Source organism: Gymnogyps californianus, chromosome 5, assembly GCF_018139145.2.
Source record: "Gymnogyps californianus isolate 813 chromosome 5, ASM1813914v2, whole genome shotgun sequence".
Lineage (NCBI taxonomy): Eukaryota > Metazoa > Chordata > Aves > Accipitriformes > Cathartidae > Gymnogyps > Gymnogyps californianus.
The window spans coordinates 35,693,493-35,719,319 of NC_059475.1; the positions used below are offsets into that span (position 1 = coordinate 35,693,493).

General features: G+C 36.6%; 1 protein-coding gene across 1 annotated transcript in view; it reads left to right on the forward strand.

Moving 5' to 3' along the window:
* AVEN (apoptosis and caspase activation inhibitor) overlaps nucleotides 1–25,827 on the forward strand; it is a 101,181-nt gene that overhangs the window by 3,601 nt on the left and 71,753 nt on the right. The window contains exon 2 of the mRNA XM_050897082.1: nucleotides 18,942–19,122. Within this exon, the coding sequence (XP_050753039.1) occupies nucleotides 18,942–19,122 (181 nt within the window). The remainder of the gene's footprint in view (nucleotides 1–18,941; nucleotides 19,123–25,827) is intronic.

Sequence of the window (25,827 nt, forward strand, 5' to 3'; positions counted from 1 at the left end):
GGTGCTATTTCTTTATAAATAATTGACTTACTCATGCTCTGCATGGTAAGATCCAGCTGTGGATCAGAGTCTTAAAGATGAAAGCTTTAAGAGAGCTTAAAGATAAGCTTGAAGCTTATCTCCTCTTTAAGAGGAGATAGCTCTCTGAGGAACTCCCCAGCTCCGGCTCTTGAAACAAGGTGCCGCCTCTCTCAAACATGGAATTGGTTTAGAAACCGTGAGGAAAAGTGTTCTTATTCCTTGTGAAGAGGAAAAAGGATCTTGCACTTGTTAGGTCTTTTTGTAACTAGTGTGCATGTTGATTTAACTGGCTTGATTACTGAAGATTGTGTCCTCCCTTCAAAAATGAATCCGAGTCTAATTATGACCAGCTGGTTTACCAAATGGCAGATTTCTTTGTAGATCTGTCATCTTGAATAATTTTTTGTTGTTTCTGTTTGCTTTAATTCATCTATTCTATGTGAAATAAATAGAACACATTTGCAATTATTCATTTTTAGTAAAATAATGTGGACTTATAATGCTTAAAGTAAAAGGTCTGATTGACATTGGCCCAATATTATCTCCCACTTTTATTCTAACTCCTCTAACTTGCTCAGAATTCATATTTTATGTACTGTCAGAATTTTTAAATTCCTCTCTCTATGAAATATAATCTATTAAAATGAAAACAACTTTCTGAAATTGTGGACATGATACTGGGTTTTATTTTGATGGTCCTTGACCACATCCTTATGTGGCTGTTTCAGGGAGACTTTCTTTTGTCCTTTATGTTTATTACATTTGCAATTTACGAAGTATTCTTTCAACTTTCTTTTCAGTGATACACTGAGCGTGCATGTGATGCATGCTATTACTTCAGTGCAGTTGGAATTGGCAGGTCTGTTTCAATGTTCCTTTTCTGGCTTTGGGCATTGGTTGCAGCAAACATTTTACTGTTAAAGAATGGAGGTTAACAAGCCGATTTTAGTGCAGTCTTTCTTACTTATCGTTAGTTTCGAGATGACATCACATTTATTTAGTGGCTATTATATCTTCATTCTTGTGGTCCCTGCACATGTAGAACTGATCTAAGAGAACATTTAATGCTGTCAGCATCAGATAAATTTTTCCTAATTAGTATGAGCTAAATCTTTACAGTCTCAGCAACTGCAAAAAGCAATCTGTTCACAGGCACGGTAACAAAAGCTTGGGTTTTTCAAATACAGATACATTTGATTTCCTTTAGAGCACTGTAACAGAGCTTGTGCAGATAGCAGAAGAATAGATTTCTGGATCTTGAACACAATAAATCTTTTGACATTTTAAGTTAATGTTCTCAAAAGCAACTAGGAAAAAACTTATTTAGATTAATGTACATCAATTTGTGAGCTGTACTTAATTACTAATGAGGTGTGAAGAGCTTCCCTTCTCAGGAATTTCTCTACTGTGATGAGGGGTGAAGAGACACTAACTGATTGAGCATGAAGTGTGGATTATTTTATTTTGAGTGCATTGATTTAGATTAAGCCTCTTGAAAAGTGTGTGAACAAGTGGTTGGAAACTTCTTTAGGGTTGGTTCAGTGTCAAACTGGTGTTTGTTAAATGGGATTCTGCAAGGCATCATTCTGTATCTGCTCATGTTCAGTATTTCTATTAATAATTCTGATGGAGTAAAATATACAGTGCTATATTCGCAGACAGTGCTAAACTGGAAGGGTAGGCAGGAGGGTGGAGCACAGAACACAGTCTCAACAAATGGGAGAAACAACCTGCAGTAAGGTGTAATTCAAAGTCAAATATAACACAACTACATTTACACAGGAAAAAGATAAATGCTTTTTATCCAGCCAAAGTTAATTTATTCTTTTCAGTTTCTAGACAATAGAGAAACCTGCTTTTCACAGCGCTGGGGACTGCAATGTTTCGTAATAATCCCTGATTGTTTAGCGTGGAATGGTTTAGTGATATTTATTGTTATTCCTTCATCGTATTTTACCAACTGCTGTGCTGATTTAACTTGAGACGCTTGTACTGAAAGCATCCCATTGCACAGGTGAACATGCAGCATCATTGCTGCATAACAGCTTCATGTCTGACTTGGGTTTTTTTTTGGTAACTTCCTTGGAAAGAGCTTGGGTTTTTTATAGTTTGGATGGCTGTGCATTTCTGTCCTCACCTGCTTAAATGCTTTTGTTCCCCTTTTTTTCCCTCAAGTGTCTGGGATAGTAATTTGCTAACTTTCAAACAGGTTGTCCCGAAAATTTGCTAGCTTAAACAAATAACTTTATCGGCTCCATATTTTGTTAATTGTATGAAACACAACTTTCAATCGTTACCTTATTTAGATTTAATTATCCCATAAAATGGAGTGGATTTTATTCAGAGGAAATGTAAAATGATAACACCTTAGAATATTGGAGAAGCTCTCCCAAGAACTTCCCGTCGTATTTAACTAAACATTTTAGAATTTAGGGAAGAACTAAAACCAGGGATTTAAGAATCCATCTTAAAATGCATTGTGGCGATGAAACAATGCTGGTAGTGACCAGTAGGTGGGGCAGGCAGCTTGCCCGTTAGCGCTGGTCGCTCGCCGCGCTGCCGTACGGCACAGCCGCGCTTCCTCGGGCAGGGAAAGTGCCTCGATCAAGTGATGAAGAGTAAGGATGTGTGCACGTCATGGGGTGGGAATGTTTTTCTCCTCTCTGGGTGAGGTTTTCTGAACGTACAGCGGAACGTGTGAAAATCACACATACGTGTGAATTATTAGGACTTGCGACTGGGTATTTGTTCCAAACACAACTCTGAAGGAAAGTTATTTGTAGGAAGGGAACACTTAGTAATTCTGAGCTAAAAATCTTGTTGTGCTACTGGGATGAGTCGTTGGTCCCAGAGAACATCATACAGGGTTTTGTATGAGTACGTCAAGTGAGAGATAGTAGGTATTTATGCTGAAGAACAAACAAATTTATAGAAGTGATGAAATTTGATTAAAAAATTATTCCGTACAGTACTGCTGTTTTCCTCACAAAAGTAACTGGGTAGTTTCAGGAGCCCTGTTATGGGTTTCCAGCCAGTCTAATGCTGCTGCACAGCCTTTCGTAGCTATCAGAAGGTTTCAATATATTTTAAAGAAACAAAAAATTGCTGATTATTGATTTAGTGGTGATTTAGAGCCTTATAAAAAGTACAGAGCAATATTTCTTACAGGTTTTCATAATCAAAGGATTTCAAGCCTGTGTGATTCGGTGTTCTATGGTAAGGCATAGAGGGGGTCCATTTCCCACTGTTCTTTTTCATGTATGTGGTTCCTCTGTATTTTTATGTGCATGTGGTTTTTCATTATTTTTTTTTTTAGATAAGGCTTTAACTCTTCTGCAGGTAGACTTAGTAATACATCCTGCTGGTAAAACCTGTAAATCTGCTGGCGTGTGTGAGAACCTTGCCTCAAGGTCCTGTTTCTATTCCTGCTTCACTTTTCCCAGAGGAGAACCATACAGTTACAGACTGTACAGACTCTCTCTTTAACCCTGGAATAGCCAGGATCTCTGTCTTGTAGAGAACAGTGATGATTCTGGGCCACAGCTCTTCCTAGGCTACTGCTCTGTCACTGGCATGTTGTGAGGCTTTGAGCTTTTTCTGATTGCCTGACAAACTAACGGTTTGTTTTTTGGTGGTTCCCCCCACCCCTTCTCTATTCTGTTTCAGGCTGTATTACTCAGGTTATGCTGCTTTGCTGACTTTGCTGGCTTATTATATTCCTGTTCATTTGTAACAGTAGGTGGCACGCCCATGGAAGCAACAGAAGCTCAAATGATCCCATACTCCTTACTTCTTTTCCTTCCACTCCACCCTAATTGTTAGCAAGGGTGTTAAAAGATTATTGTCTCAACGTAAAATCTATTTGTAGAGGTAAAAATCAAAAATGAATGGTGCTAATGAGAAAAGTTAGTTCCTTCAGCATTTTTGGCATGGCTCTTTGTACTTAATTGGAGTTACTGTCAAGGATGGGTTTTCTGGTGCAAATTTGCCTTGTGGGATACACTTGAGTGTAACACTGGTGGACTCAAAGTGCTTTCCCTCCTGATGGAACCACAGCTGAAGTTGTCCATCAGTTGTCTAGACGGTTGAGCACTGTCCAGAGCTCACCACTGCAAAATGGATGCAAAGTTCTCCTGCAGTTAGTGTTCTGTGTGCACCTAGGGCTGGCAACCAGTGCAAACTCTTGCAGGTAAAGATGTGATGTGCACATAAAATCCTGGGATCATAGTGCACCCCAACAAGTACAGCCCAGTCCTCCTTTACCTTGTTGGTAATTTGGATGTGTTTGTACTTTCAGCAAGTTCTAAATGATTCTTAGAGCTTCTTCACAGTAGTGTTAACTGCAGGATCAGAGCATCATTGTGCAGTAGCTCTTTTCAGAATTATACTCTAGACCAATGGCAAAATAAAATGACATTTTAACATCTTGTTTTTGTAAGTATGGCGTTAGGGCGTTGAGGACTTCAGACAATGATTCTTCACTACTTTGTCTCATGTTGCATGTTGGGTTTAGGGAAGCACATTCCTTAAGCCTATTTGGAAAAATATCTTTCAGAGGATTTCCCCACGGCTCCCCTCCAAAAAAAAGTTGGATATGAATGAGGAAGGGGTGTCTGAGCTTTGAGTGGTGATCTCTAAAATGTCTGCAGTAAGTTGCATTCAGATTTTATGTACAAATAACAAAGGGGTTTTTTTGAGTTAATGCAAAGACAGATATTTGAAAACATCCATGGTACTATACCACCCTGGTGTAGTTATAAAACAATTTCATAAAGATGATTTAAAACTGAAACAACGTTACTGCTTCTTGAGCCTCTCAAGAGGCTGACAGTCACAGAATAAACATGGAGATACAATGCATAGTGGAGTTTTTAATGAGCACTTGATAGGTTTACATCTGTTTGTGTAGAATTATTTGAGCTTTGTTTAATGATAGGCTTTTTACAGATGTTTTGTCTAGATAGGAGTCATGTTTTTTTCTTCAGCTGTAAATAGGTTTGAACATAAGAACTTGTCAGGATCTAGACTTTTTTTCTTCTGTTATTTCAGGTTGGTTTTCTGCAACTGCAATGATGCTTTTTGGGGAGGAAACTTTGGTTACGGTCTTTATCTACAAGTTACATATTGTAGAGGACTATAGTTCACAGTCACATGACTGATCTGTTTGAATTACCCATAAAACATTTTAAAAATGAAGGGGAGAGAAGTAATTTTTGCTATTGAAGTTAGTAAGACAGCTTCTAGAACCATACTTTGAGAGCATTGGAGCAGTAACAGTTTTATGTAAAAACTTCAAGAACAAGTCTCTTTCTTGTGTGCTTCATGAGATGTTTTTCCCTTTAACTGCAGCATCATTCCTGTTATGCAAAATGTAGGTTTCAGAATAGGATGTCTCTCTTGGCTAATTCTATCTTTAGCTAACCCAAAGTGATGAGTTCCAGTATCCAACATTTATGAAGCAGTCTTAGGATTTCATCCCTCTTTCAAAAATTCTCGTCCTGTACAATAAAGACTAAAAGCTTTTTTCTTCATGCTACCTGTTCTCTCAGCTGCCCTTTCTGCTAATTAAGCTTCTCTTTAGCTTTGGTAGATCTCTCTAAAGGTCACCAATAGAGCAAACTAGTGAAGAGGATTACTTTTTGCAGGGATATTTTTTCTCTTTTCATGAAAGAACCTCTCTCGAGGCTCTTCCTTCCTTAGTCTAAAGGAAAAAAAAAACCCCAACACATTAGCTTTTCCCTTTTTCCCTCAAGTTGAAAAAATGGTTTATAAGAGAAACTTGAACTTTTACTGGAAGAGCTATGATGTCTAAGTGAGCAATAAGGAAGTAAATTGTTTCTGTTAATGAGAGGCAATGCTTAAAAATCACTGGAGGCTCACTGCAAATTCATCAATAGGTAAATATGCCAGTATGAGAAGGCTGTGAACATACAAACATATGTGTATGACCTCATCCCCATTAATACTTTTGAAGAAATAATTTTTAACTTACTCTGTCATGTGTGTCGCTAATGATGGAATAGATTTAACATTTGGCAATACTATTTAATCTTATTAATACTGTTGAAAAATCATAAAGTGCAATGCACAAAATACTAAATATAAAGATTTTTTTTTTTTGTCTTTGCATTTCATTAGGTGTAGTCTGGAAAAAAATAAAGCATAAAAGCAAAAGGATTTGCAAATACCTATACTGACTTGTCTAAGCTGGCTGCCAAGAATTGCAATTAAGTGACTTTTACAAATGCTTGTTTTCTGTTGAATAATTGGAAGGGGAAAAAATTTTATCTAAATTATGTAAAACCCTGAAGGAGGAAGTATAATGAAAAGTGGTTTAATTATTTTCAGTGAGACAGCAAAGCCGACTGGTGCACTTATCAATAATAATTGTTTATTTTCTTACCTTATTGTATCCTTTGCTAGCCACTGAAAATGCTGTTTATGATGCACAAAAAAAGTCTCTTAATGAAATAATGTATGATTTTCAACTCTCTCAAAATATATAGCAAAATCATCCTTGCGTCTGCCAGTTTAGATTAAAAATAGATTGTGCATGAGGTTACAGAGCCATTAGCACTGATGCTTTTTTGTAAAAAGGCAGTCAGTGGACACACAGAGCCTATTTTAGATACTGAGAGTGCACGATGAAAAGATTTCAATCTACAATGAGTAATTAAGTGAAGGATTTGGAGAATGTGGAGAAAAGGAACAAGTTCAAACTGTGGTCTGTTTTCTCCCCAGTTTCAAAGGCAAAGTGCAGTCAAGTTTTTTTCACTTCTCAGATAAGTGACCTGCCATTGGACTTTAAATACTTTTTGAACTGGATTTCCCTCAATTCCTTTTTTTCAGTCCCTTTGTACTTTATGTAAAAATATGATATTGTCATAAGGATAGAGCAGGAATGAAAGAAAGAATGACATGAAGTGTTATGGGTTTTTTGTTCCTTTTTTTTGTGTGTGTGTGGTGGTTGGGCATAGGCCACCAGCTTCTCGAGTTCTCCTGGCAGGAATGTCCAGTTGCTGTACAAAGTAGAACAGGTCTGGCTGAGAAAACAGGCTAGATCACCCATTTCAGAGTATGTGGTGTCACTGTGTTCTTATGGGTTGTGGAAGATGCGACTTGAAATGCATTTGTGCAGAGAGGGGAATTTAATTTATTTCCACTTTCTGGATAAAATGCTGTAGTTCTGCAGTAGCTGAATAAACATGGATTGTATTTATTTACACTATCTCTTTGAGATGCTTTGTTTTGGCACTCCCCTCTCCTATGCCCCAGTCCCCATCTATTCTCAGGTCATTTCAGGACAAACAGAACGATTTTTGCTGGAGAAAGTTTTGTGTTTCTGTCAAAAGTGTACAGTGGTGATGTAGTTGTTGGAGGTTTTTGATAAATTCTCATATTTCTGTTGCCTGCAGTGGGTGACTGCTTTGAGACCAACAGCATGCCACACATTGGTGGTATAAAATTCTTCTTCTGACTTACCTGAGTCAGGACAGTGTGATGTCTCTACATCTTTTTTATCAGTGCTGTGTTGATATTTTGATATATAGACAGAATCCCCAAACATGTTCATCATTAATTCTCAAACTATAGTATAGCAGTTGGAGGACATACTGCTCTGGGAGCTATACTACTACCTATACCGTCTCTGAGCTATACTACTAAAAGAGCTTGAAAACGGGGGGTGTCGTGTGTTGCTGCCTTTTGTTTTGGAGGAGCATCATAGAGACACATTATCCATCATACAGCTATATTTTGAATTACAGGGCACGTGGATTCAACACAAGCCTATCTCTCTTGGAGCCAAACCCACCACAAATCAGATGTTTGGCAGTATTTTGCTGCATTATGGGACAGCACATTGCATGGGGCCTGAGGGAACTCCAGCTGATTATTTCCTCCTTTTTGCTGAGTTTGTGCTAGGAAGGAGGCTCCTGGCTTGCACAAGGAAAGTTGATAACGGAGGGTGTGAGTGGCCACTTTTTTGCGCTGCTTGGGTATGCTTTCAGGGAAATCCTGCCTTGATTATGAGGCAGGGATTGCAATCTCTAAGTTTGGAGGCGTATCCTTGATAAATTACTTTTTTGCTCATTTCCTCTTTCCTTGCATCACTATGTTGACTGTGTGGTTTGTAGACATCTATGAAAATGGAAAGAAGAAAAACTGGGCTGCCTCACTGACCAGCCCATATATTTCTCATTGAAAAGACAAGGAAGAAGAAGAGTTTTGGTGTCTGTTTATCAAGTTAGTACTCTCTGTCTTTTCTGTTTTTCCACCATCTAAAGAAAGAAATTAATTTCAGTATTGGTCTCAGAAATGCTGTTTAAAACCCTGGGAATTGAGGATAGTATCTTTTTGATGTAGGATTGCTGTAATATGTGGTTATTTTGTCTAGTGTGACTCGATTCTTTTTCTTAATCAGTGTCATTCAATATATATATCCTGCTTGCTTGTTCCTTGATATGTGGTTTTGCATTCAGCTTTATAGTTACGCATTTTGTTTGCATGTTAGGCAATCGGCTTTTTATTCTTAGTATCTTTTATATAATTTATTGTTCATTGATTTACTATATGGCTGTTTATTGGTCCTAAAAATTATCTCCTTTTGGCCCCTCTTTCTGAAAATATCATCAAATGAGGCTATTTGTAACTACAGTCTTACTGCTTCATCATGCCACACCACAAATGTAATAATGCAACTTAATTTCGAAAGTGCATGATGGCTGGATCTGCCAGTTTGTTGATAGAAGGGTAGTAGAGATGTGAAGGTTTTTCAGTAGCATGTGAAATTATGATTAGGAAATGGCAGTATATTAGTAATGAAAGATGAAAACCTTAGGGACTATGCTACTGACAGTGTTGCAGACATAGTGAAAGGGGGGAGGAAAGCAAGAATGCTGTCCTTTTGAATTTCCTATATAGTACCTTTTTCAGGTTTCAGAGTAGTAGAGTGTCTCCTTTTACAGCTTTAATTTTCATTATGTGAATATCTTTGTGTTTGCAATGTGCTGTTACTATTTGATAGCTGATCTGAAAAAGTGACAGATGTTGGGTGTTTTTATTTAAATTCAAGATAGAATTTCCCACTGTGAACCAAACATGAATACTTGTATACTGAACCTCTAAAATGATGCATTACACATCTCAGTGACTATCTTAAAGAAGTAACTGAAAAAGGGGACTAAAAACAGTTGCAAATGTTCCAAAGTTCATGTTGAACGTTTTACCAATCAACATAAATATTTGTAGCAAAGTATCTTTTTTAAATTTTTATTTTAAAAATATGTGAATTTGACAAAGAACACCTGTGTGTCCATGTGTATTACGTGGAACAGGAATAGTAATGAAGAATCTGCAAGTCTTTAATGGAAAGAGGAAACAAAATTGGCTTTAGAAGAACAAGTTTAACGTTGGAGGAAATCAAAGCCAAGGATATGTCTTACCAGTACACTTAGCCAATCTAGTGGATAACTGCTGCCAGATATGAAGGAAGGACCTACTTCCCAGATCCCATGTTTTATGGCATGCTTCCAGCCTATCTAACCATTATTTGTGCTTGTCTGATTCTCCTGTGAACTGATACAGAACTGAAGCTGGCAGAAGGTTAACAGTAGGAAAGAGAAGAAAACTGTTGATTATTTTTCTGCCAGTTTAGGTGTACAGTTTCAAAGAATACTGTTCTGTTTGGTGTCTTTCTGAATTTTTTCTTCTTTAATGCTGTGCCAGTGGAAAATATAACAGTGTGGGTGAATATCACTAGTTATTTTAATGTTTTGAAATCCATAGAAAAATAATGTCTTACCTCTTATGTGCTTTCTTTTTTACAAAACAGATGCATTTTAAAAACCCTAAACTTTTAACTTGGTACTAAATATTATCAAATGTTTATGAATTTAAAGGTAGGAAATAGTTATCTTGCTATTCAAGTGCAACATAAGTTTTGGAGAACTGTTTTCATTCTTAATATAGCACAGCTGAAATCTTTTGAAAGGTTGGGTTTTGGTGGGGTCCGTCCCCCCCCCTTTTGGCAAAAAATTGAACTATTGAGAAACTTTGTCACATATTTTTCCTTGCATGAGAAACCCTGAAGCTTCTTCAATATGTTGGTTTTGGTCTTGGTAGAGAGTTGCTGGATTTGTGTTGGTTTTGTTCTAAAACTCTGTGCATGTAGGGGGTGTTAAATAAACATTAGACTTGTCTGTAGAACTGAGGTGTTCTCTAAACTTCACTCTTTTGAGCAGACTTTGTTAAGTTTATGAAATAATCTTTGTGGGTTAGGATCAAGACTCAAATTTTTCTATGTTCTGCAGATGGATGCTGCTTTGAGTGAGCTTTTTATGTAATTTGTCATACTTTTACTTTATCATTGATATGGTTGCAGAAGTACAAAGCTTTTCAATACATATCAGTTTATAACAGATATGTTTACTGAGAGAGGCTGTCTTACTCATTGACTCATGAAGACTAGCAAAATAGCAATATCCTCTAAAAAGTCTGTTATTGACCTGTTGAGGTGAATATATACCCTCAATAAACTTTGATTCCTTGATGTTACAGAACTCCTCATGTGTGTTCTTTAGAAGTCATTGTTGAAGCTGTTAATACAACTGCTTTACCAATTTTAGAAGCGCTAGAATAAAACAACAAAATGAAACACTAAGAATTAGGTATACTATTGGAGATTTTCAGACTCTGAGCAGACAAAGCCCCAACCTGCTTGGTCTGATTTCAGTTTTGACCTTCTTTTGAGTAGGTGGTTGGACAAGATGACCTCTTGCAATCCCTTTCAGCTTGGATTAGTCTATAATACTGTGACATTAACACGTAAGAATTGAATCAATTTCTGAATACAGTCAATCTCTAATGCAGCTCAGGATACTTCTATTTAGGAACGGCAGATTTGGTAAGAACAAATAACTTTCTGTAGAAATTTTCCTTAACCTATCCAGAATACTAAGTATAATTTGGTTTTAGAATATGACATGCAACATTCACATATGTGGATCCATATGTATGCAATATATAAACCCCCTGACTTTGGCAAATACAGCCTATACATAAGAACGATCAGTAATCTAACTGAAAATGCTATAACCTTTGTGGCACTATACTTACTTTGTAAGGTTTTCTTGAAACCTGTTATTTCTGTTAAGACAGAGGCTCCTATTTTATGTTTGCACTCATATTTTTGACTGAATGTTTGTAAGAAAAACATTCAGCTTCCTAAAGTTACTGTCAATTTGAAAGTAATAGAGCTGCCAGGTTTTGTGCAGGTCCATGTGACAATTTTGTATAAATTGCTTGATGAGTTTGCATAGTTGCCAGTAACTTTCATATAATCATTTCCACTGAATTAAAGAAAAAATACAGTTGATTTTCTGTTGGTGGAAATGTATTGGCTTAGCAAGTTTAGAAAATCAACAGTCTCTTTATCTATAGACAGCAGCTGGACAAGCTTCCTACAGGCTCTTTGCTCACAGCATGGCTCAGCCTTGGGGAAGGGAGGCAAAGGACTACTACAGTTAACGCAGCTTGTTGATTCTCTGCTGAGTTTCCCAATTAGTGCAGAATGAGTGCTGAATTTATAATGATACCGTTCTCAGAACATACACCATCAAATATCCTTCAGTTTGGAGTTTTAATCTAAATGAGTAATCTAAATTTTTAATCTAAATTTTAGCTGGTGGCTTTGTAGTTTGGAAAATCTGTATCTAATGAGCGAAGTCTTGAAATACGCAGTTTCCAAAATAAATACTTACTTGACAGGCTTTACCAAGTTCCCAAGTCTACTTCTAATGTTAAAGAATAGAGCTTTTGAGACTTTCTTCCTGTGAACATACATTGCATGGTTATTAAGTTTATTTTATCTATGAGTCAACAGTTTTCAAACTGGCTCTTTAGAAGCTGCAGTACAAAACTCCAGCGGTGTGCAGTAGAGGTTGGTTCGTTTTGCCCCTGTAAGCCACCCATTTGAAGGACCATGCAGCTAATCATGTGTTAGCAGGTTACAGAAGTGTTTCTGAGACAGCAGTGGAAAGTGAGCATCAGAATTTATGGATTCTTTTCTAGTTCTTCGAAAGGGAAGATAGTCTGCCATTTAATTCAGTAGTTACAAACAAAACAACCACACTGTTTGCCTGTGGGGCTTTTTTTTTTTTCCTGGCTCAGTGAGTCTAAAGGACAGATTTAGCTCCTAATAGAAGCTGTTGTTCCAATTCAGTGAGGCATAAGATTCATACAAAATATGGCTATAGCTTGTGGAAATATTAATAATGATCTGTGAGAAAGATGAAGTACGACTTGTAGCCTCCTGGCGCTTGATCATGTTATAACTTTACTGAGTGCAAAGAATATTTTTAGAGGTGGTTTTTTTCAGTTAAACAGTAATGAGAAAACAGTCTCTTTCATTTGAAGTTTTTAATCAGTTCCAATTATTTGCATCTCATGGATAGAATAAGCAGGAACTTTGAAGCAAAATAATTTGGTGGACAAGATTATTATATTTACTTTTTCATTGTTATTGTGGTCAGGCTAGTGAATATGATGTCTATTGAAAACAATTCAGTGTAGATAAGCTAACAGCTCAGTTTTTGGCAGGTGTTGCTGAGTATTATTACAAAATATTCTTTTCTGTCTCTGAAAGAAGCTATGGTATCTTATGGTATCACTGCATTAGGGAAATCTTACTTTTCAGGGAAGTTTACAAATCTTATCTTTCATTTACTTTTCTAAAATCTGGATTAAGAGTACTAAATAAGAATAGTTTGGGGGATTGTATTCCACTCTTACTTTGTACTGATCTGTTTATATTGTTCTAACTTGCTCTTTTTTCTCTGTACAGAAATTTATCATTAATATTCCTAGGTAGATGGAACAGTGTGTTGGCATGCTTCATGGGGTTTTCCCAGATAGTGGAGTATGTATATAATATACTGACAGACATGTTTACCTTGTTAATTCACTATTGGTATTTTTTAAATTTTTTTTTTAAAACTAAATTTCTGTTTGTCTATATCATTGTGAATTGCATTTCAAATTCTGTCATTGAATTTCAGCCGTGTGTCTAGGTAACTTCATAAAGATGACATTCTGTATTATTTCTTGTAGGTAAGGACATCTTGATTCTAAACACCTACAAACTTGCATCAGTATCGATAAAATTGCACTAGTACTTTGTCTTTTGTAAAATAAAAGCATTAATCTAAGAAATGCGTTCAAAAATGAAGTTCTGCTTTCATTTGCCATAATTCTGAATATGTTTTTCTTTAATATACTATACAGTTTGTATTTTACAGTGCCCATTAAATTTCCACCACAATGAATCAGATAATGTATTCCTTTGCCAACTTTAGATTTAATGTTGATAAATCTCTAATTACTTACAAGACATAGAAGAGGGACATATATCTAGGGGTTGTAATTAGGTAAATGTGGAAAATCAGAACAACTTTTTTGAAGATTATTATACTATATATAACTATCATAAGGTATAAGCCTATCAATCATTGTGATAGAGAAAATTAAGCTGTCAGGGGATTCTCCTGTACCTTTCTGGATTTAAGGTAAAAAAAGTGCATTTAATGAGCACTGTTACAAAAAAAAATGAAATCTTTTTGAGATTGTGTTGTATTCATATTGTGCTAAGATAATTCCTGGTGTAATCTCATTGCTCCTGTTTAGTTACACCAGCAATAACTTTGAACCATGAAATTAAAAGCAGGTACGTCTTTCCAAGAGCAATTTAAGTCATTAAAGTGTAACTGTAAGTCTTCCACATTTCCACTTACGTCTGCCTAGAGGAACCACGCAGTAGTTAATATCAGCCAAGCTACCTTACTTATTGTCACTCATACAAGCCTCTGTCTACAGACTTTTATTCTGCGAAACAATTTAAAGTGTAGAGATTGTGAACTGCTTTGTTGCTTAATTATATATGGTTTTTTGACCCTATGACTTACAAGTTCCATCTGTGAGAATTTGACTGTAACAGATTCTGCTCAAATTGGGATGACGAGGAAAGGAGAAATCGTCTCTGCACAGACACCTTACTATTTTAAATACAAGTGAGGAAAACATATATGCCCATTCATGATGCAGCTGATAGTCTAGGTCAGATTCAACGCATAGGATATTTTCATTTTGTCTTGCTAGCCTTTTCCCCTGATGAGAAGAGAAATTGGGATTGAGACAGATAAGCCTGAATGTCAGCGCACTTAGCCACAGCCTTACAGCAGTTTCCAAGAAGGGAAGAAGGAATCAAGACAGACGTTTACTCAAGGAATTGGTGTATGCTGTTGCTGGTTGGGAGAGCAGCAAAGGTAGGGAGTAGACGGTGGTTATCACTGTCCATGAACATGCAAGTGTCCATGCATGGCACTGGCTAAATATTTATTGTGGACTCTGTGGATATATAAGATATCTGGGGTATTGTAGGTAAGTGTCCCTAATAAAGAATGGAAAAGATTAAGGAAATGTGTATGTTTTTGAGAGGTGTAACATTCAGAACAGTAATACAGAAGTTACAGTAACAAGAAAGTCTTAATGGAAGCTCTGACTTTTAATGCACTTTTAGTTTTTTTTGAAGGGCTGTGAGCTCAACAATTCTTGTTGAGTGTTTGCACACGTGTGCTTAACATGCTAGGACTGACTGCACTTACAGTGAAGAGTGGTTGAGTAACTGAAGCAGGATGTAAGAGGTCACTGTTGCACTTTCTCCATTGTGTACTTCAGCCTTGGTTTGATCTAAACCACTCTGGGTTCCGGGGAAGTGCAGAAGGATGACCCCAGGGGAAATTGCCTGTTCAGAACAATGTTTACTTCATTTTGACACCTTCATTCCTGAACCATGTGCATCAACATGTTCTTGTCTGTAAGAGAAGTCAAACAGAAAGCCTGCTTTCCTATTTTTTCTCAATACCATACCGTCCTTAACCCTGTATGCAAAATTAGTGTATAAAGGAGAGTGTACTAAAATATCCTTTTGCTGTGGTAGAGACTGTAGATTGGCATCGTGTGCTATGCATTTTGCTTTCCTTCAGAAGGAAAGCGGAGTCATAGGCTCTGTAAAGGATGAAAATACATTCCTTGGCGGAAGACCGCAAATCGTGCAAGCTCCTCTGCAGGGGAGCTTGACTTTTTCACTGTTGTTGGAACGACTTTGATAAACTTAGTGTTTAGGCAGAACACTGTGTATGTTTTTTTTGTTCTTCTGATATGCAAAACAGCCTGAAGGTTTCCTGGTTTTGTTCAACTGGGCTTTTGCATACTTTCCCCACTTTCAAAATTACAATGAAATGTGCAAATGGTAATGCATGTAATACTATCTGAAACAGAGGCACGGCAGATAAATATTATACCTCCTGTGGTATCACGGTGCATTATAGCACTGAGCAATAATGTGTAGATGTAGTTCAATACTGTTTAAAGGCATAAGTTTTTCTCCTTACCTGAGTAATACTGTTGTAAAGGTTATATTTGAGTTGGCTTCTAGAATTTGTTTCAGCTTGTATCATTTGTTATTTGAGGATGGGGCAGGAGGGAAGTTATTTTATTTCATTACACATAGGACAGATGTTTGCTCTGTACTGATTAAGACTGATTTTCAGTAAGGTATGATGACAATGGTAGCAGCATATAGTCTACCTGAATAGGCAGCTAAGAGGAAAGTAATGGAGATTTATATTTATGTGTTTCTATGTTACTTTAGATGGTAGCTGTCTCTTGTGAGATGGTAGAAGCAAATTATTTTCTGAAGCTTCACTGATCAGGTTTTTTTTATGTATTTGATAATTTTAATGGTGAAAAAGCATCTTTAAGTTGTTTGAGTGTTGAATATTCAAATGTGATTATTTGCAGTTTTATCTTGTAGCACGGCAGTGCATCATGTAAAATTTTCCGTTAAATATTTATTGGAAATGTAAGCAGGTTTGTATTTGAAGTTTACTCATTTCAAAAGTAAACCTCAGGACAGTACTTGGGGAACCAGGCTGCACAACTGCTATTAACACTCCTGAGAATTTGTGGTTTATTTCTTAAAGTTCAAGTTAATTTTACTTCTAAGAAACGAAATTTCCTTGAGGTGTGTTGTATAACATAGCTAATAACAGAATGTGAAAATGAATTTAGTCCAGTTTAAGAGAAAACATTTGAATCCATATTAGTTTACTGGAAGCTTGTTAAAATAAGAAGGTGATACTCCTGCTTTGTTTATGTTGACAGCTGAAAGGAGTGAATCCTTTAAACAGGTCTATAGTAAGTAATTATATATAATGTCATAGTTGCCTAAGGTGATTCTGATCTTTTCTTAAAAACAAAAACAAAGTACAACACAGATCTATCTGTGTAGCACTATTCTTGCTTTGACTTGTGAATTGAATCAACTTCAAGTTATTTTGGGCACTGAGTTTTACTAGGTTTGCTTCAGTATAGCAAATCATTCAATTTATAGGAGAAGAACAGATGAGAAATAAGTTGATTCTTATCTTGATATAAGTGGATTTGGCCTTTATTCTGTGGAAACTATAGCTCTGGATCAGTCCCCAGTAATACAGAGTTGTGACTGCATCCCCTTGCTCACGCAAACAACCGTTTGTCCACAACAGCCATTTTAGTGTATTTATCTGATGAATAGAAAGAAAGGAGAATTTACCTAAAAATTGCACAGAACTAGTGAGAATGCACAGAATATTTTCCTTCTTGTCAGCTGTTTGACAACTGGGAATATATTTGTATAATTATGACAGCTTTTAATCTGTTTTTAAGCTCTTTGATGATTTTACCATTCCTTCATGCTGTTCCTAACTAGATCTCTCAAACAGTGCTGAAAGAAGCTTGTTTATGAAGATTGGTGGATTATTTCTCATGGGAAGTCATTATTCTAGGTCTGATTTTGCTACTTGTATGATATGTTGGGCAGTCATTTTTAAGACATCAAACATGGGAGAATCTAAACTCTCACGATCGTGTTTGAAGATGCTTTGCCTTTAGGTGGACATTTGTGTGAAAGCCATGAAACAGGCTTCACTGCTACTTTTGGTCATTTTTAATATATTTTCAGAGCTAAGGAGTAGTCATGCTCCACTGTCTACAAACTGCTGCTTCCTACTTTTTTGTGTGTGTGAGTCTTCTTTTTATGATGATGTACTTGCATATACTATAAATATAGTATTTGGTGTGCAATGGGGATTTATTTGGTGGTGTTAGAGGTTTTTCTGTTGCATAACTGGATACTAAATGGACAGGAAAATCTCAGTTTGTCCTTGTCTAGCTGAGCCAAAATGTAACTACAAAATTTTCTAAGGAGTAGTTAAGCCTTCTTCATGATGGATTTCTAAAGTCAATCTAAAACATGTGTTCCATTGCTCTATGTCCTTTCTTGAGCTATGAAAGTAACTCATTGATTATAACCAAGTTAATGAAGTGATGGTGGTTTGTTCCTGATAGTGGCTTTGTGCAGTTGTTTTCACCAGGTTGTCCAATGTTGTACCAGTATGTAAGTCCACAGTATGTGCTTAAAAAACCCCTAATGTAGTTTTAGAAACACAGTAACTACTAGAGATTTTAGTAATCTTTCTGCACGAGATGTTGCAGCTCTTCACTTACAAGGGCTTTTTTTAAACAAATAATTGCTCTTCACATTTATTTCAGGATTACACTTGGTTTAAACTATCAAAGCCAAGGTCCTCCTTAAAGCCAGCGTCTGATGGTGAGCTGTAAGAGTGTTTTGGCTTATGGATATATAATGACTTACCAAAAGACAGCTTGCTTTTTAAATTATTTTATGCTGAATGGAGATGGCTTTAAGCTTTACAGCAGTGTAGATAAACGTGAATTTCACTGCCCTGGTCGTGAAGAATGTACTTATTGTTGGGACAGTGAAATTTAATCTTATGGCAGCAGCACGCTGTGATTTGTGAAAGGAGAGATGGAGTAAAGGAGAGAAGAGAGAGTGGAGCTGTCAGCAGGAATGTTTGGGAGCAGACATGGTGGGGATGTCTTCTCTCTTGACTCCCTTACTCCACCTCTTCAGAGCTTTAGACCTCTGCAGAAGGTATCTTTGTACAGAACTTTTCTGGTTGCTTTCAGTTTTCCTCTTGCCTGTTGAGAGCTCCTTCCTCCAGGAACCAAATCTTTCTGTTTGTGAACCGATAGTCATTCCAGCTGAACCCCAAGTTCTGGGAGAGGAGAGCTCTGTTGATGTAGAGGATTCAAGGGAGGGGAGAGTTTTCCATGGCTGTTGAGTACTTGTGGCAAATGCCTATTTTGCTTGCATCTTAAGCTGAGTCTGCAATGAGTTCTCCTTTTGACCCTAGAGCTTTTTAAGAGTTTGGGCTAGTAGATTGACTGCCAGCAGTCTATTTAATTTTTCCATGTGTATTTCTGTAAAATGGCTTTCGTGAAGGAAATTCATTTGATTAATTATTATTAATTAATGGAAATTCTTACATAGATCACCCTTTCCGGATGTTTTTCTGCAGCATTTGTTATGTTATCTTTTTCCTATTCTGCTCTACAAACATCAGTTCTTTCAGTTATCATCTGTATCACTGCAACACTTGGACAGAGATACTGTGATTAAATTCTTAGTTCTGCTCCCTACACATTGCTCTCAGTTTCAGGAAGGAAGTGTTCATTATGGGCTTCCAGAATAGGAGGGAAACCAGTGGAACTTGTATCAGTGTCACTGCTTAACCCCTGTAAGAACTGAAGCTTCACTAGGTGCTTTTAATTATACTATTGATGAATTACATACAGTTCAGGAAGATGGTACCACCTGATCTAAAACTTTGACGGGGATCCAGGCTGATTTGTCTTTCTGGGTTTTAATTCTGTGGTTGGAGTTGTTTGTATGAATGACTGTTTAAATACAGACCAAATGCTATTGAGTTGCAATGGCTTAACTGTCCATTTAAATGTCACAGGTAGAGGAGGATGATTATACTGAATCACGAGAGGAAGAAGAGAAGGAAGAACTGAAAAGCTATTCAAGAAGAAAGATTTTGTCCAACTGGAGCCGCTATGAGGATACAGAAAAAGAGGGACAGAGTGAACGTGGGGAATCACAGAGAGGAACAGACTTCAGTGTTTTGCTTAGCTCAGCAGGTAAACATTTTCTACTCTACAGATAGTTTTTTAGTTTTGCATTTTGAAACGTTACTACTTTTCTGGCTATTGTCCTTGATGATGAAACAGGACCCTAGAATACCATTCTTATCTACCTCAGTAAGTCTGCCATTGATGTATTTAGGAGTGTTCGAAGTCTCCATGGGAGCAGCCTTATAGCATACAGGCTGCACTGAGCCATGGCAGCTGGGGAGTGAAAGAGGGCTGCTGCATTTATAGCCTGTTCGTGAAATTATATATGGGTCTGAGTGTGTGCAGCTTCCACTTACTTTGAGCCTATTCTTGCTGACGATGATATTTCTTACCAGTCTCGGTCATTGGGTTGCTTTCCAGAAAACAAAAAAGGTTGCTAGTATGACTAAACACAGCAAAGCAGTCAAGCAGCTGCTTGCTGTTGTTTCGACAAAGATTTGTAATCAGCACTGTACAGATGTGTGCATGAATAGCAAGTGTTACTCTCCTTGAAAATAAAGATCAGTTGTTTTCCCCTCTTTAAAGGAGATAATAGAAGGAGGAGGTGGAGGAATAGGCTGTACTAGATCCTATTTTTTTTAGCTATACATGAATAGTATGGGCAGTTGCACAAAAAAAAGTTACCTAAAATTATTTTAGAAACTCTTGATGTGCCATTGTGTTGGAATAGCATTCGGTAAAAAGCTGCAAACAATGTATGATGGGGTTTTTTTGAGCAACTTGGAAGCTCTGAAATCTCTCAAATCTAAATAATTGGATTTTTCAGCCACAGCTTGGAGGGGTAAGTTAGAAATTATCTACGGTAAAGAAACAAGGACCGGAGTTTTCTTTCTCTGTGCCAGAATCAATTTCTGAAGTTCAGTTTTGCATGAACATTGCAGAATTGGGCCTAAATTGCCAATTTTAATCATAGGATCATGAGATGTGTATTGACTTCTCTGAATGGTATGTTGCATGGTAAACAGTGTTGGAATCAAGATACCTGGTATGGACCTCAGAGCTGGATAGGTAACGTAGCCTGGGGAGCAAAGTAGTAGATATCACAACTCAAAACTTGTTAAGTCAAGAGACCTACCCTGAGCTGCATGTTGCCATGGTTCAGCTTTTTAAAACAAACTTTAATATCTCTAACTTTATACTTAGCCTTCAGAATGTCTTTAAAATGTTCTGATGAATAGTACTTTTGAACTGAGGCTATAAGGAAATACTATGTATTTCTACTAATTTGTATTTTTGGTAAGTTATACTCCAATACAGTTATTACCAACCCATTTATTTTACTCTGTAGATTCTCTTAATGCCTACAATTAAATTCTTGTTAGTTAGTATTCTTACTAGTTACTAATTCTAAATCTTTCATTTAAAGAGTGCTTTATTTTAGGATATATTGTGACTGTTCTTGACATTAAAATAAACTGATAAACAGCAATGAAATAAGGTACTTTCTTTCAGAGGAAGAAAAAAGTACCTTCTAAACAATAATGCAGATTTCTTGGAGTCACATAAAAAGCAGTGTGTGTCTGGGGGTTTCTTTGTATGGTTTATTTGGCCTATGTGTGAAAACTGAGAATGCAGTCATCTTTATTTCTAGTGGTCTGAGAAGAAGCTTGCATCTCTGCTTTATTTGATAATTTTGACTTCTGTTAGTATATTGCTATTTAGCATTCTGAAGTTGCACAATTGATCCAATTAAATTGCAACAAGCAGTTAGGGGAGTACTGGAGAGGGAATGGAGTTAAAGTGCCTTTTTTCATGAATGCAAAAGCTTAGAAAGGTCTTGCAATTTACTATTAATACACAACAATGTAATTAATGCAGCCAGTTAAGAATCCTTTGGCAAAAGCTCAGATTAAAAACCTGTTCTCCTATGTAACATTTAGGTTCCATAATATTGAAAGCAGGGTCTTAAAGAAAGTGCCATCCTTCAAGATACTACTTGGATTTATTCCCAGAAAATATCCTGTTAATTGAATGAGATAAGGTAGAAAAAATAGTTTGGGATAATGTAGTAATAAAGACAGAATTAATGTTAGCAGACAAACTTAAATGGAGGAATTCCTGACATCCAAGGAATTAAAATTTCAAGCTTGGTATTTGTTTAATATTTTGTAAATGTCCTTCTACATGTAATTTTCTAGTTAAAATCAACCAAAAAATAGCAAAATGAGAAGATTAATATTCTGTGATATGGGTGTCATGTCAATAATTAGCAGGATTGGAGCTTTTAAATCTAGTACATGAACATTACTGTTGCTTGAATTAAGAAAGTAACAGAGTTATGGGTTGTTGTACTGTATTTTTATCAGTAGTAAAGTGGGGTATTTTTTCTGAGAGGGGAGGAAGAGGTTTGCAGATATTTGCAGAGGATGATAAGTCTTTAGGGTATTTTATTTTACGTTTTTCAATAGCTTCTGAAGACACACACTTTTTTTAGTTTTTTGCCTATACTTCCAGCTTGTCCCTGCCTCAAGCCAATCTCCAGTGCAGCACTGATTCTGTCTTTTCAATCAAATATTTAGGCCAGACTAGTCCCAGACTGTCTCTGACTGCACCTTGTCTCTCTGCTGTCAGCCTTTGCCTGCCTACTAATTCTTCTCACTCTCCTTTGCTTCTGTTGATTTTTCTTGTCTATGTTTCTGATTCCTGGTGGTGGGTCTTTTCTCAGTCTTTTGTTGTGAGCCAGCTCCCTTCCACGTATATTCACTAAAATCCAGCTCTGTCAGATATGTTCTGTCCCTTGCTCTATCCAGTTCCGGTGATTCCCCAGTTCTGAATTGTTCTGCCTGGGATTGTTCATTTGGCTTAATTTTTCTCTCATCCACTACCACATCTTCTTACATTCCTTTTAGTTTCTTTCATTGTCTAGTCAATCCCAGTTTATTATTTCAAGCTTCCAGTTCTAGTCTCAACTACAAGCTGTTTTCTCCATCTCCCCTCCACACGCTCTGTTGGTATACCCTAAATTCTACTCAGTTACCCAACAGTATGAAGTGACAGGCCACTGTTTTCAACTATGGTAGGGATATTGGCATAGGTGAGGTTGCTGAAATATGCAAGATGACACTTCTTGTTCAGTGTTGTACCTAATGCCTGTTAAATGCAGACTTCTCTTACAGTGATAAACTGGCTCTTCACTCATAACCAGAGGTTAGAGGAAACTTAATTCAGTTGCCTTGCACATTGAGATGACATACAGAAGGTCAATGAGGATGGACTGTTTGGTGATTGGTTGTTAAGCTCCAGCAGATCTTGCCAAAAAATACATACAAACTCTGATTTCTAGAAGCTTGTAGCTTGGCTAAGTCAGGTCAGATTTTTGACATAATGAGCCGAGTGTACCTCTCATACAAAAACGTTGTCCAGCCTGATTTCAAGTTACTGATTCAGGGCAGGAAAGTGGTTACAGTTTTTCAAAGGAAGAGCTTACAAGGGCTTTTTTCCCAGGTCCTTCTATGGTAGAAAAATGTTCCAGCCATTCTCTGACTGTTTTTTAAAAGGTGGTGGTGAGGGGAAGGTGAGGAACAACTACCTGAAGCAGACAATTGACATGGAAAATTTCAGACTGAATAGTTTAAAAAGCAGCTGAAAATAGTCTTAAATAAGAACTGCCAGGTGGCTTTGATAAGAGCTGATGTCACTAGCCTGACAGAGCTTCTTTGTTAGGGCTTATTATATTTGTGTGTAAAGCAAGGTGATAACTTTAGTTTTTAAGTCTGTTTCTTTCCTTTTTTTAGCATTTTATAATTTTTTTTTTTAATTAACCTTGAATATAGCAAGCAAACTTTTCTGTGTTGCTTTTGATGTCTAGCTGATGTAAACTACAAGTCCATTGTGAAGCCTTCAGGGAATATGTCTTGAATCAATTTAGTAAAAATGCTGTTGAAGCGTAAAGAACAAGAGAAGTGGAAGTGATAGGATAACCTTACTTTGCCAGAAGAATCTTGCCATGTTTGAAGAGCTGTCCTCATTTTTTGATTGATGAGGGTTAAGTGTCCCAAAATAGATTTAAGTCCTTTGTTAGGTTTTCGGCTTTGTATAGATGCCTTAGGTTTAAAAATACGCTTTTAAAATCTCATTGCAGAGCTGATCAAAATGTATCCAGGGACCCGATCACTTTCCTTTAAACGTAGTAGGCATTACCAGTATAGCAGGCAAAAGCTGCCAACACACATGCCTCAATAACAGTGTGCTGAGTTGCAGGATGTGATGATTATCAAGAAGAAAAAATATAATTTTGGACATGAATTTTTTCCTGTTTGTTTTTTTGACCATGGCTGAATAATTCTGATGGCCTTAAAGGGTAAGAAAGAGAAATGCTGTGTAGTTCAAACAAGACTGGCAGAAAGGTTTTGATAGTGTAAGAATACATATAATTTCTGTAGGTACCTAGCACTTGAATGCAATAGGAAATGTGGAGTAAAAATCAAAAGAGCAGTCACTGGAGCATAATAGTAATGAACAGTAAGTAAATAGTAATGAACAGTAAGTATAGGAATTGTGAGGTAGCAGTTACTTTCCGTTCCCTAAACCCCTGTTGTTTTGGTTTTTTAACCTGTTGCTTTTGGGCCTGTTTAATTTTGATGTGTCTATTGCAATATATTGCTGCATTTTTGTTATTTTCGTGGTCGATACATACATGAGAATTAGCATTATAGAGAAGACCATTGGCTGTCTTGGAAAAGGTGAACAGACAAACTTGTGGAGCAAGGCTTGTGTTAAAAATAGGTTTTCCTTCAACTTTTCTATCTTAAGTATATACTGACAGAGATTTGGAAAAAAAAAATGTAGAGTGAAGAATGAATGAGTTTTCTTATTTTTGATGCTAATTCTGCTCAAACAAAAAGAATGGCAATGGCAGGGCATGGTTCGGATGCTAAAAAAGAATCCTTTGAGTTTTAAAATTCTAGAGAATAGCTGAAAATCAGTTTTCTTTCCAGAACTGCCTAACTCATTGTTGATTTGGATTACTGTATATATCAAGGGTCCCACTTTCCAGTGGTATTTGATTGCCAACTTCTACTACTTTTCGTTTTGTATGTCTGTTCTGTGAAATTATTTATGTCCATATGTCTCCACAGAAGTCTGTTTCTGCATCTCTGTTTCTTGTACCATTGAGATACCTTGACTAATGAAGAATTGTTTTTTATCAGCCCCGAAAGCATTATTGCTCTGTGTGAAAAATAGTGAAAAGTATTTTTGAATTCTTTTTTGCATGTCTTTATGACTGCGTGTGGAACAGATGTGTTTTCAACTAGTGCATTTTATTTGGTCAGAAATTCAACAAATGCAAAACTTCATGTCCTTGCTGTTCACCAGGTGACATGAGCTCTGTGTAGACCATAGAGGTATTGGTTACTTCTTATTACTTATCAACAGCTTTAAGATATTAGTACCAGGTTACTGGTCTTGAAAGAAGATTACACTGTTGCAACTAAGGATTGGTAATAGGTCATGTGAATATTCCTAGTATATGCACTCCTGAAATAAACAGTTAAGGGCATGTGCTTTACTTGCATCTTTCCTCATGTTCTCCTTTTTTTGCTACCTCATTCCATAAACATTCTCTGAGCTTCCCTGACATGCTGTCCTCTCTTGCTTCTCCTTCTAGCCCTAGTCCAGCACATTAGAACTTTCCTTTCCTTTTTGATGGTCGTGTGGTAGATACCATTTCCCATCTGTGGAGGCTCTTTTTCCAAGTGGTCTCATTTCCACTTGCAAAGGTTTTACTTGTGACAGTTACACCCTGGGCAGTCTGCAACTTTGGACTTCTTGATAGACCTGAGAGATACTGCTGTTTTATATACCTGTAAGTATCTGAAATGCAGCCTCTCCCCCTCTTCCTCTCTGCTCCCTAGCCAAAGTAACTTTCCCAAACAAACAGAAAAAAACCTTCCACAATAAAGATTTGCAGTAAAATCACAGAGCTTGGCATCAGTGGAAGCTGGTTCTCCATCTGCTCAGTGCTTCCTTCTCAACTGTTCCTAACATTACAGAAATTCATCTTTTTTGTTCTAATCAGACAAGCTGTCCTTTTTTTTTTTTTTTTTTGGTCTGAACTAAAAATAGGAAGTGCCAGATTTTAAGTATTAATTACATTTTCTTGATAAATGTATTTTCCTGTAATAGGTAATCTGTGCTCATTATATATGCTTTCATATCTGTGCCTTTTTTCCTCCTAAGTTTTATCTAAAATGTAACCAAAACTGTATGATTGAAGTGTAGAAGTATAATGTGATTCCATGACTTGAATGCATATAAATGTAGGACGACATTTCTTATTTTCATTTTAACATTCTGATATCTTAGAAATATGTGACCATATATGCGTCAGTGGTAGTACTGCAAAACTAATGGTAAGTAATAAAAGAAAAATCTGAAAGGTTGCAATGTTTCAGAGAGATTTGTGTGCTTTATGATTTAGAATTGAATAGAGTAAGATTCACAGACTAAAGGCGTTGAATTTTGTTCCCATTAAAATCAGTCAGGTAAGCTTTTTCCCATTCTTTTAATTTTTCACACCTTGATTGCACTCATTTATTTGTTAAGTTCCAGATTTCTGGATTTAAAAAGCTTTCTGACCAACTTCTTTCTCTAATCTTGGACCTTAATCTTTTGCTGCTACTATATATTGACAGTATTTCTGCTGAATTGTGTTTAAGTATGTTTTGGTTATGAAATCACAAATCAGTAAGTTTAAATGTGGAATAATTT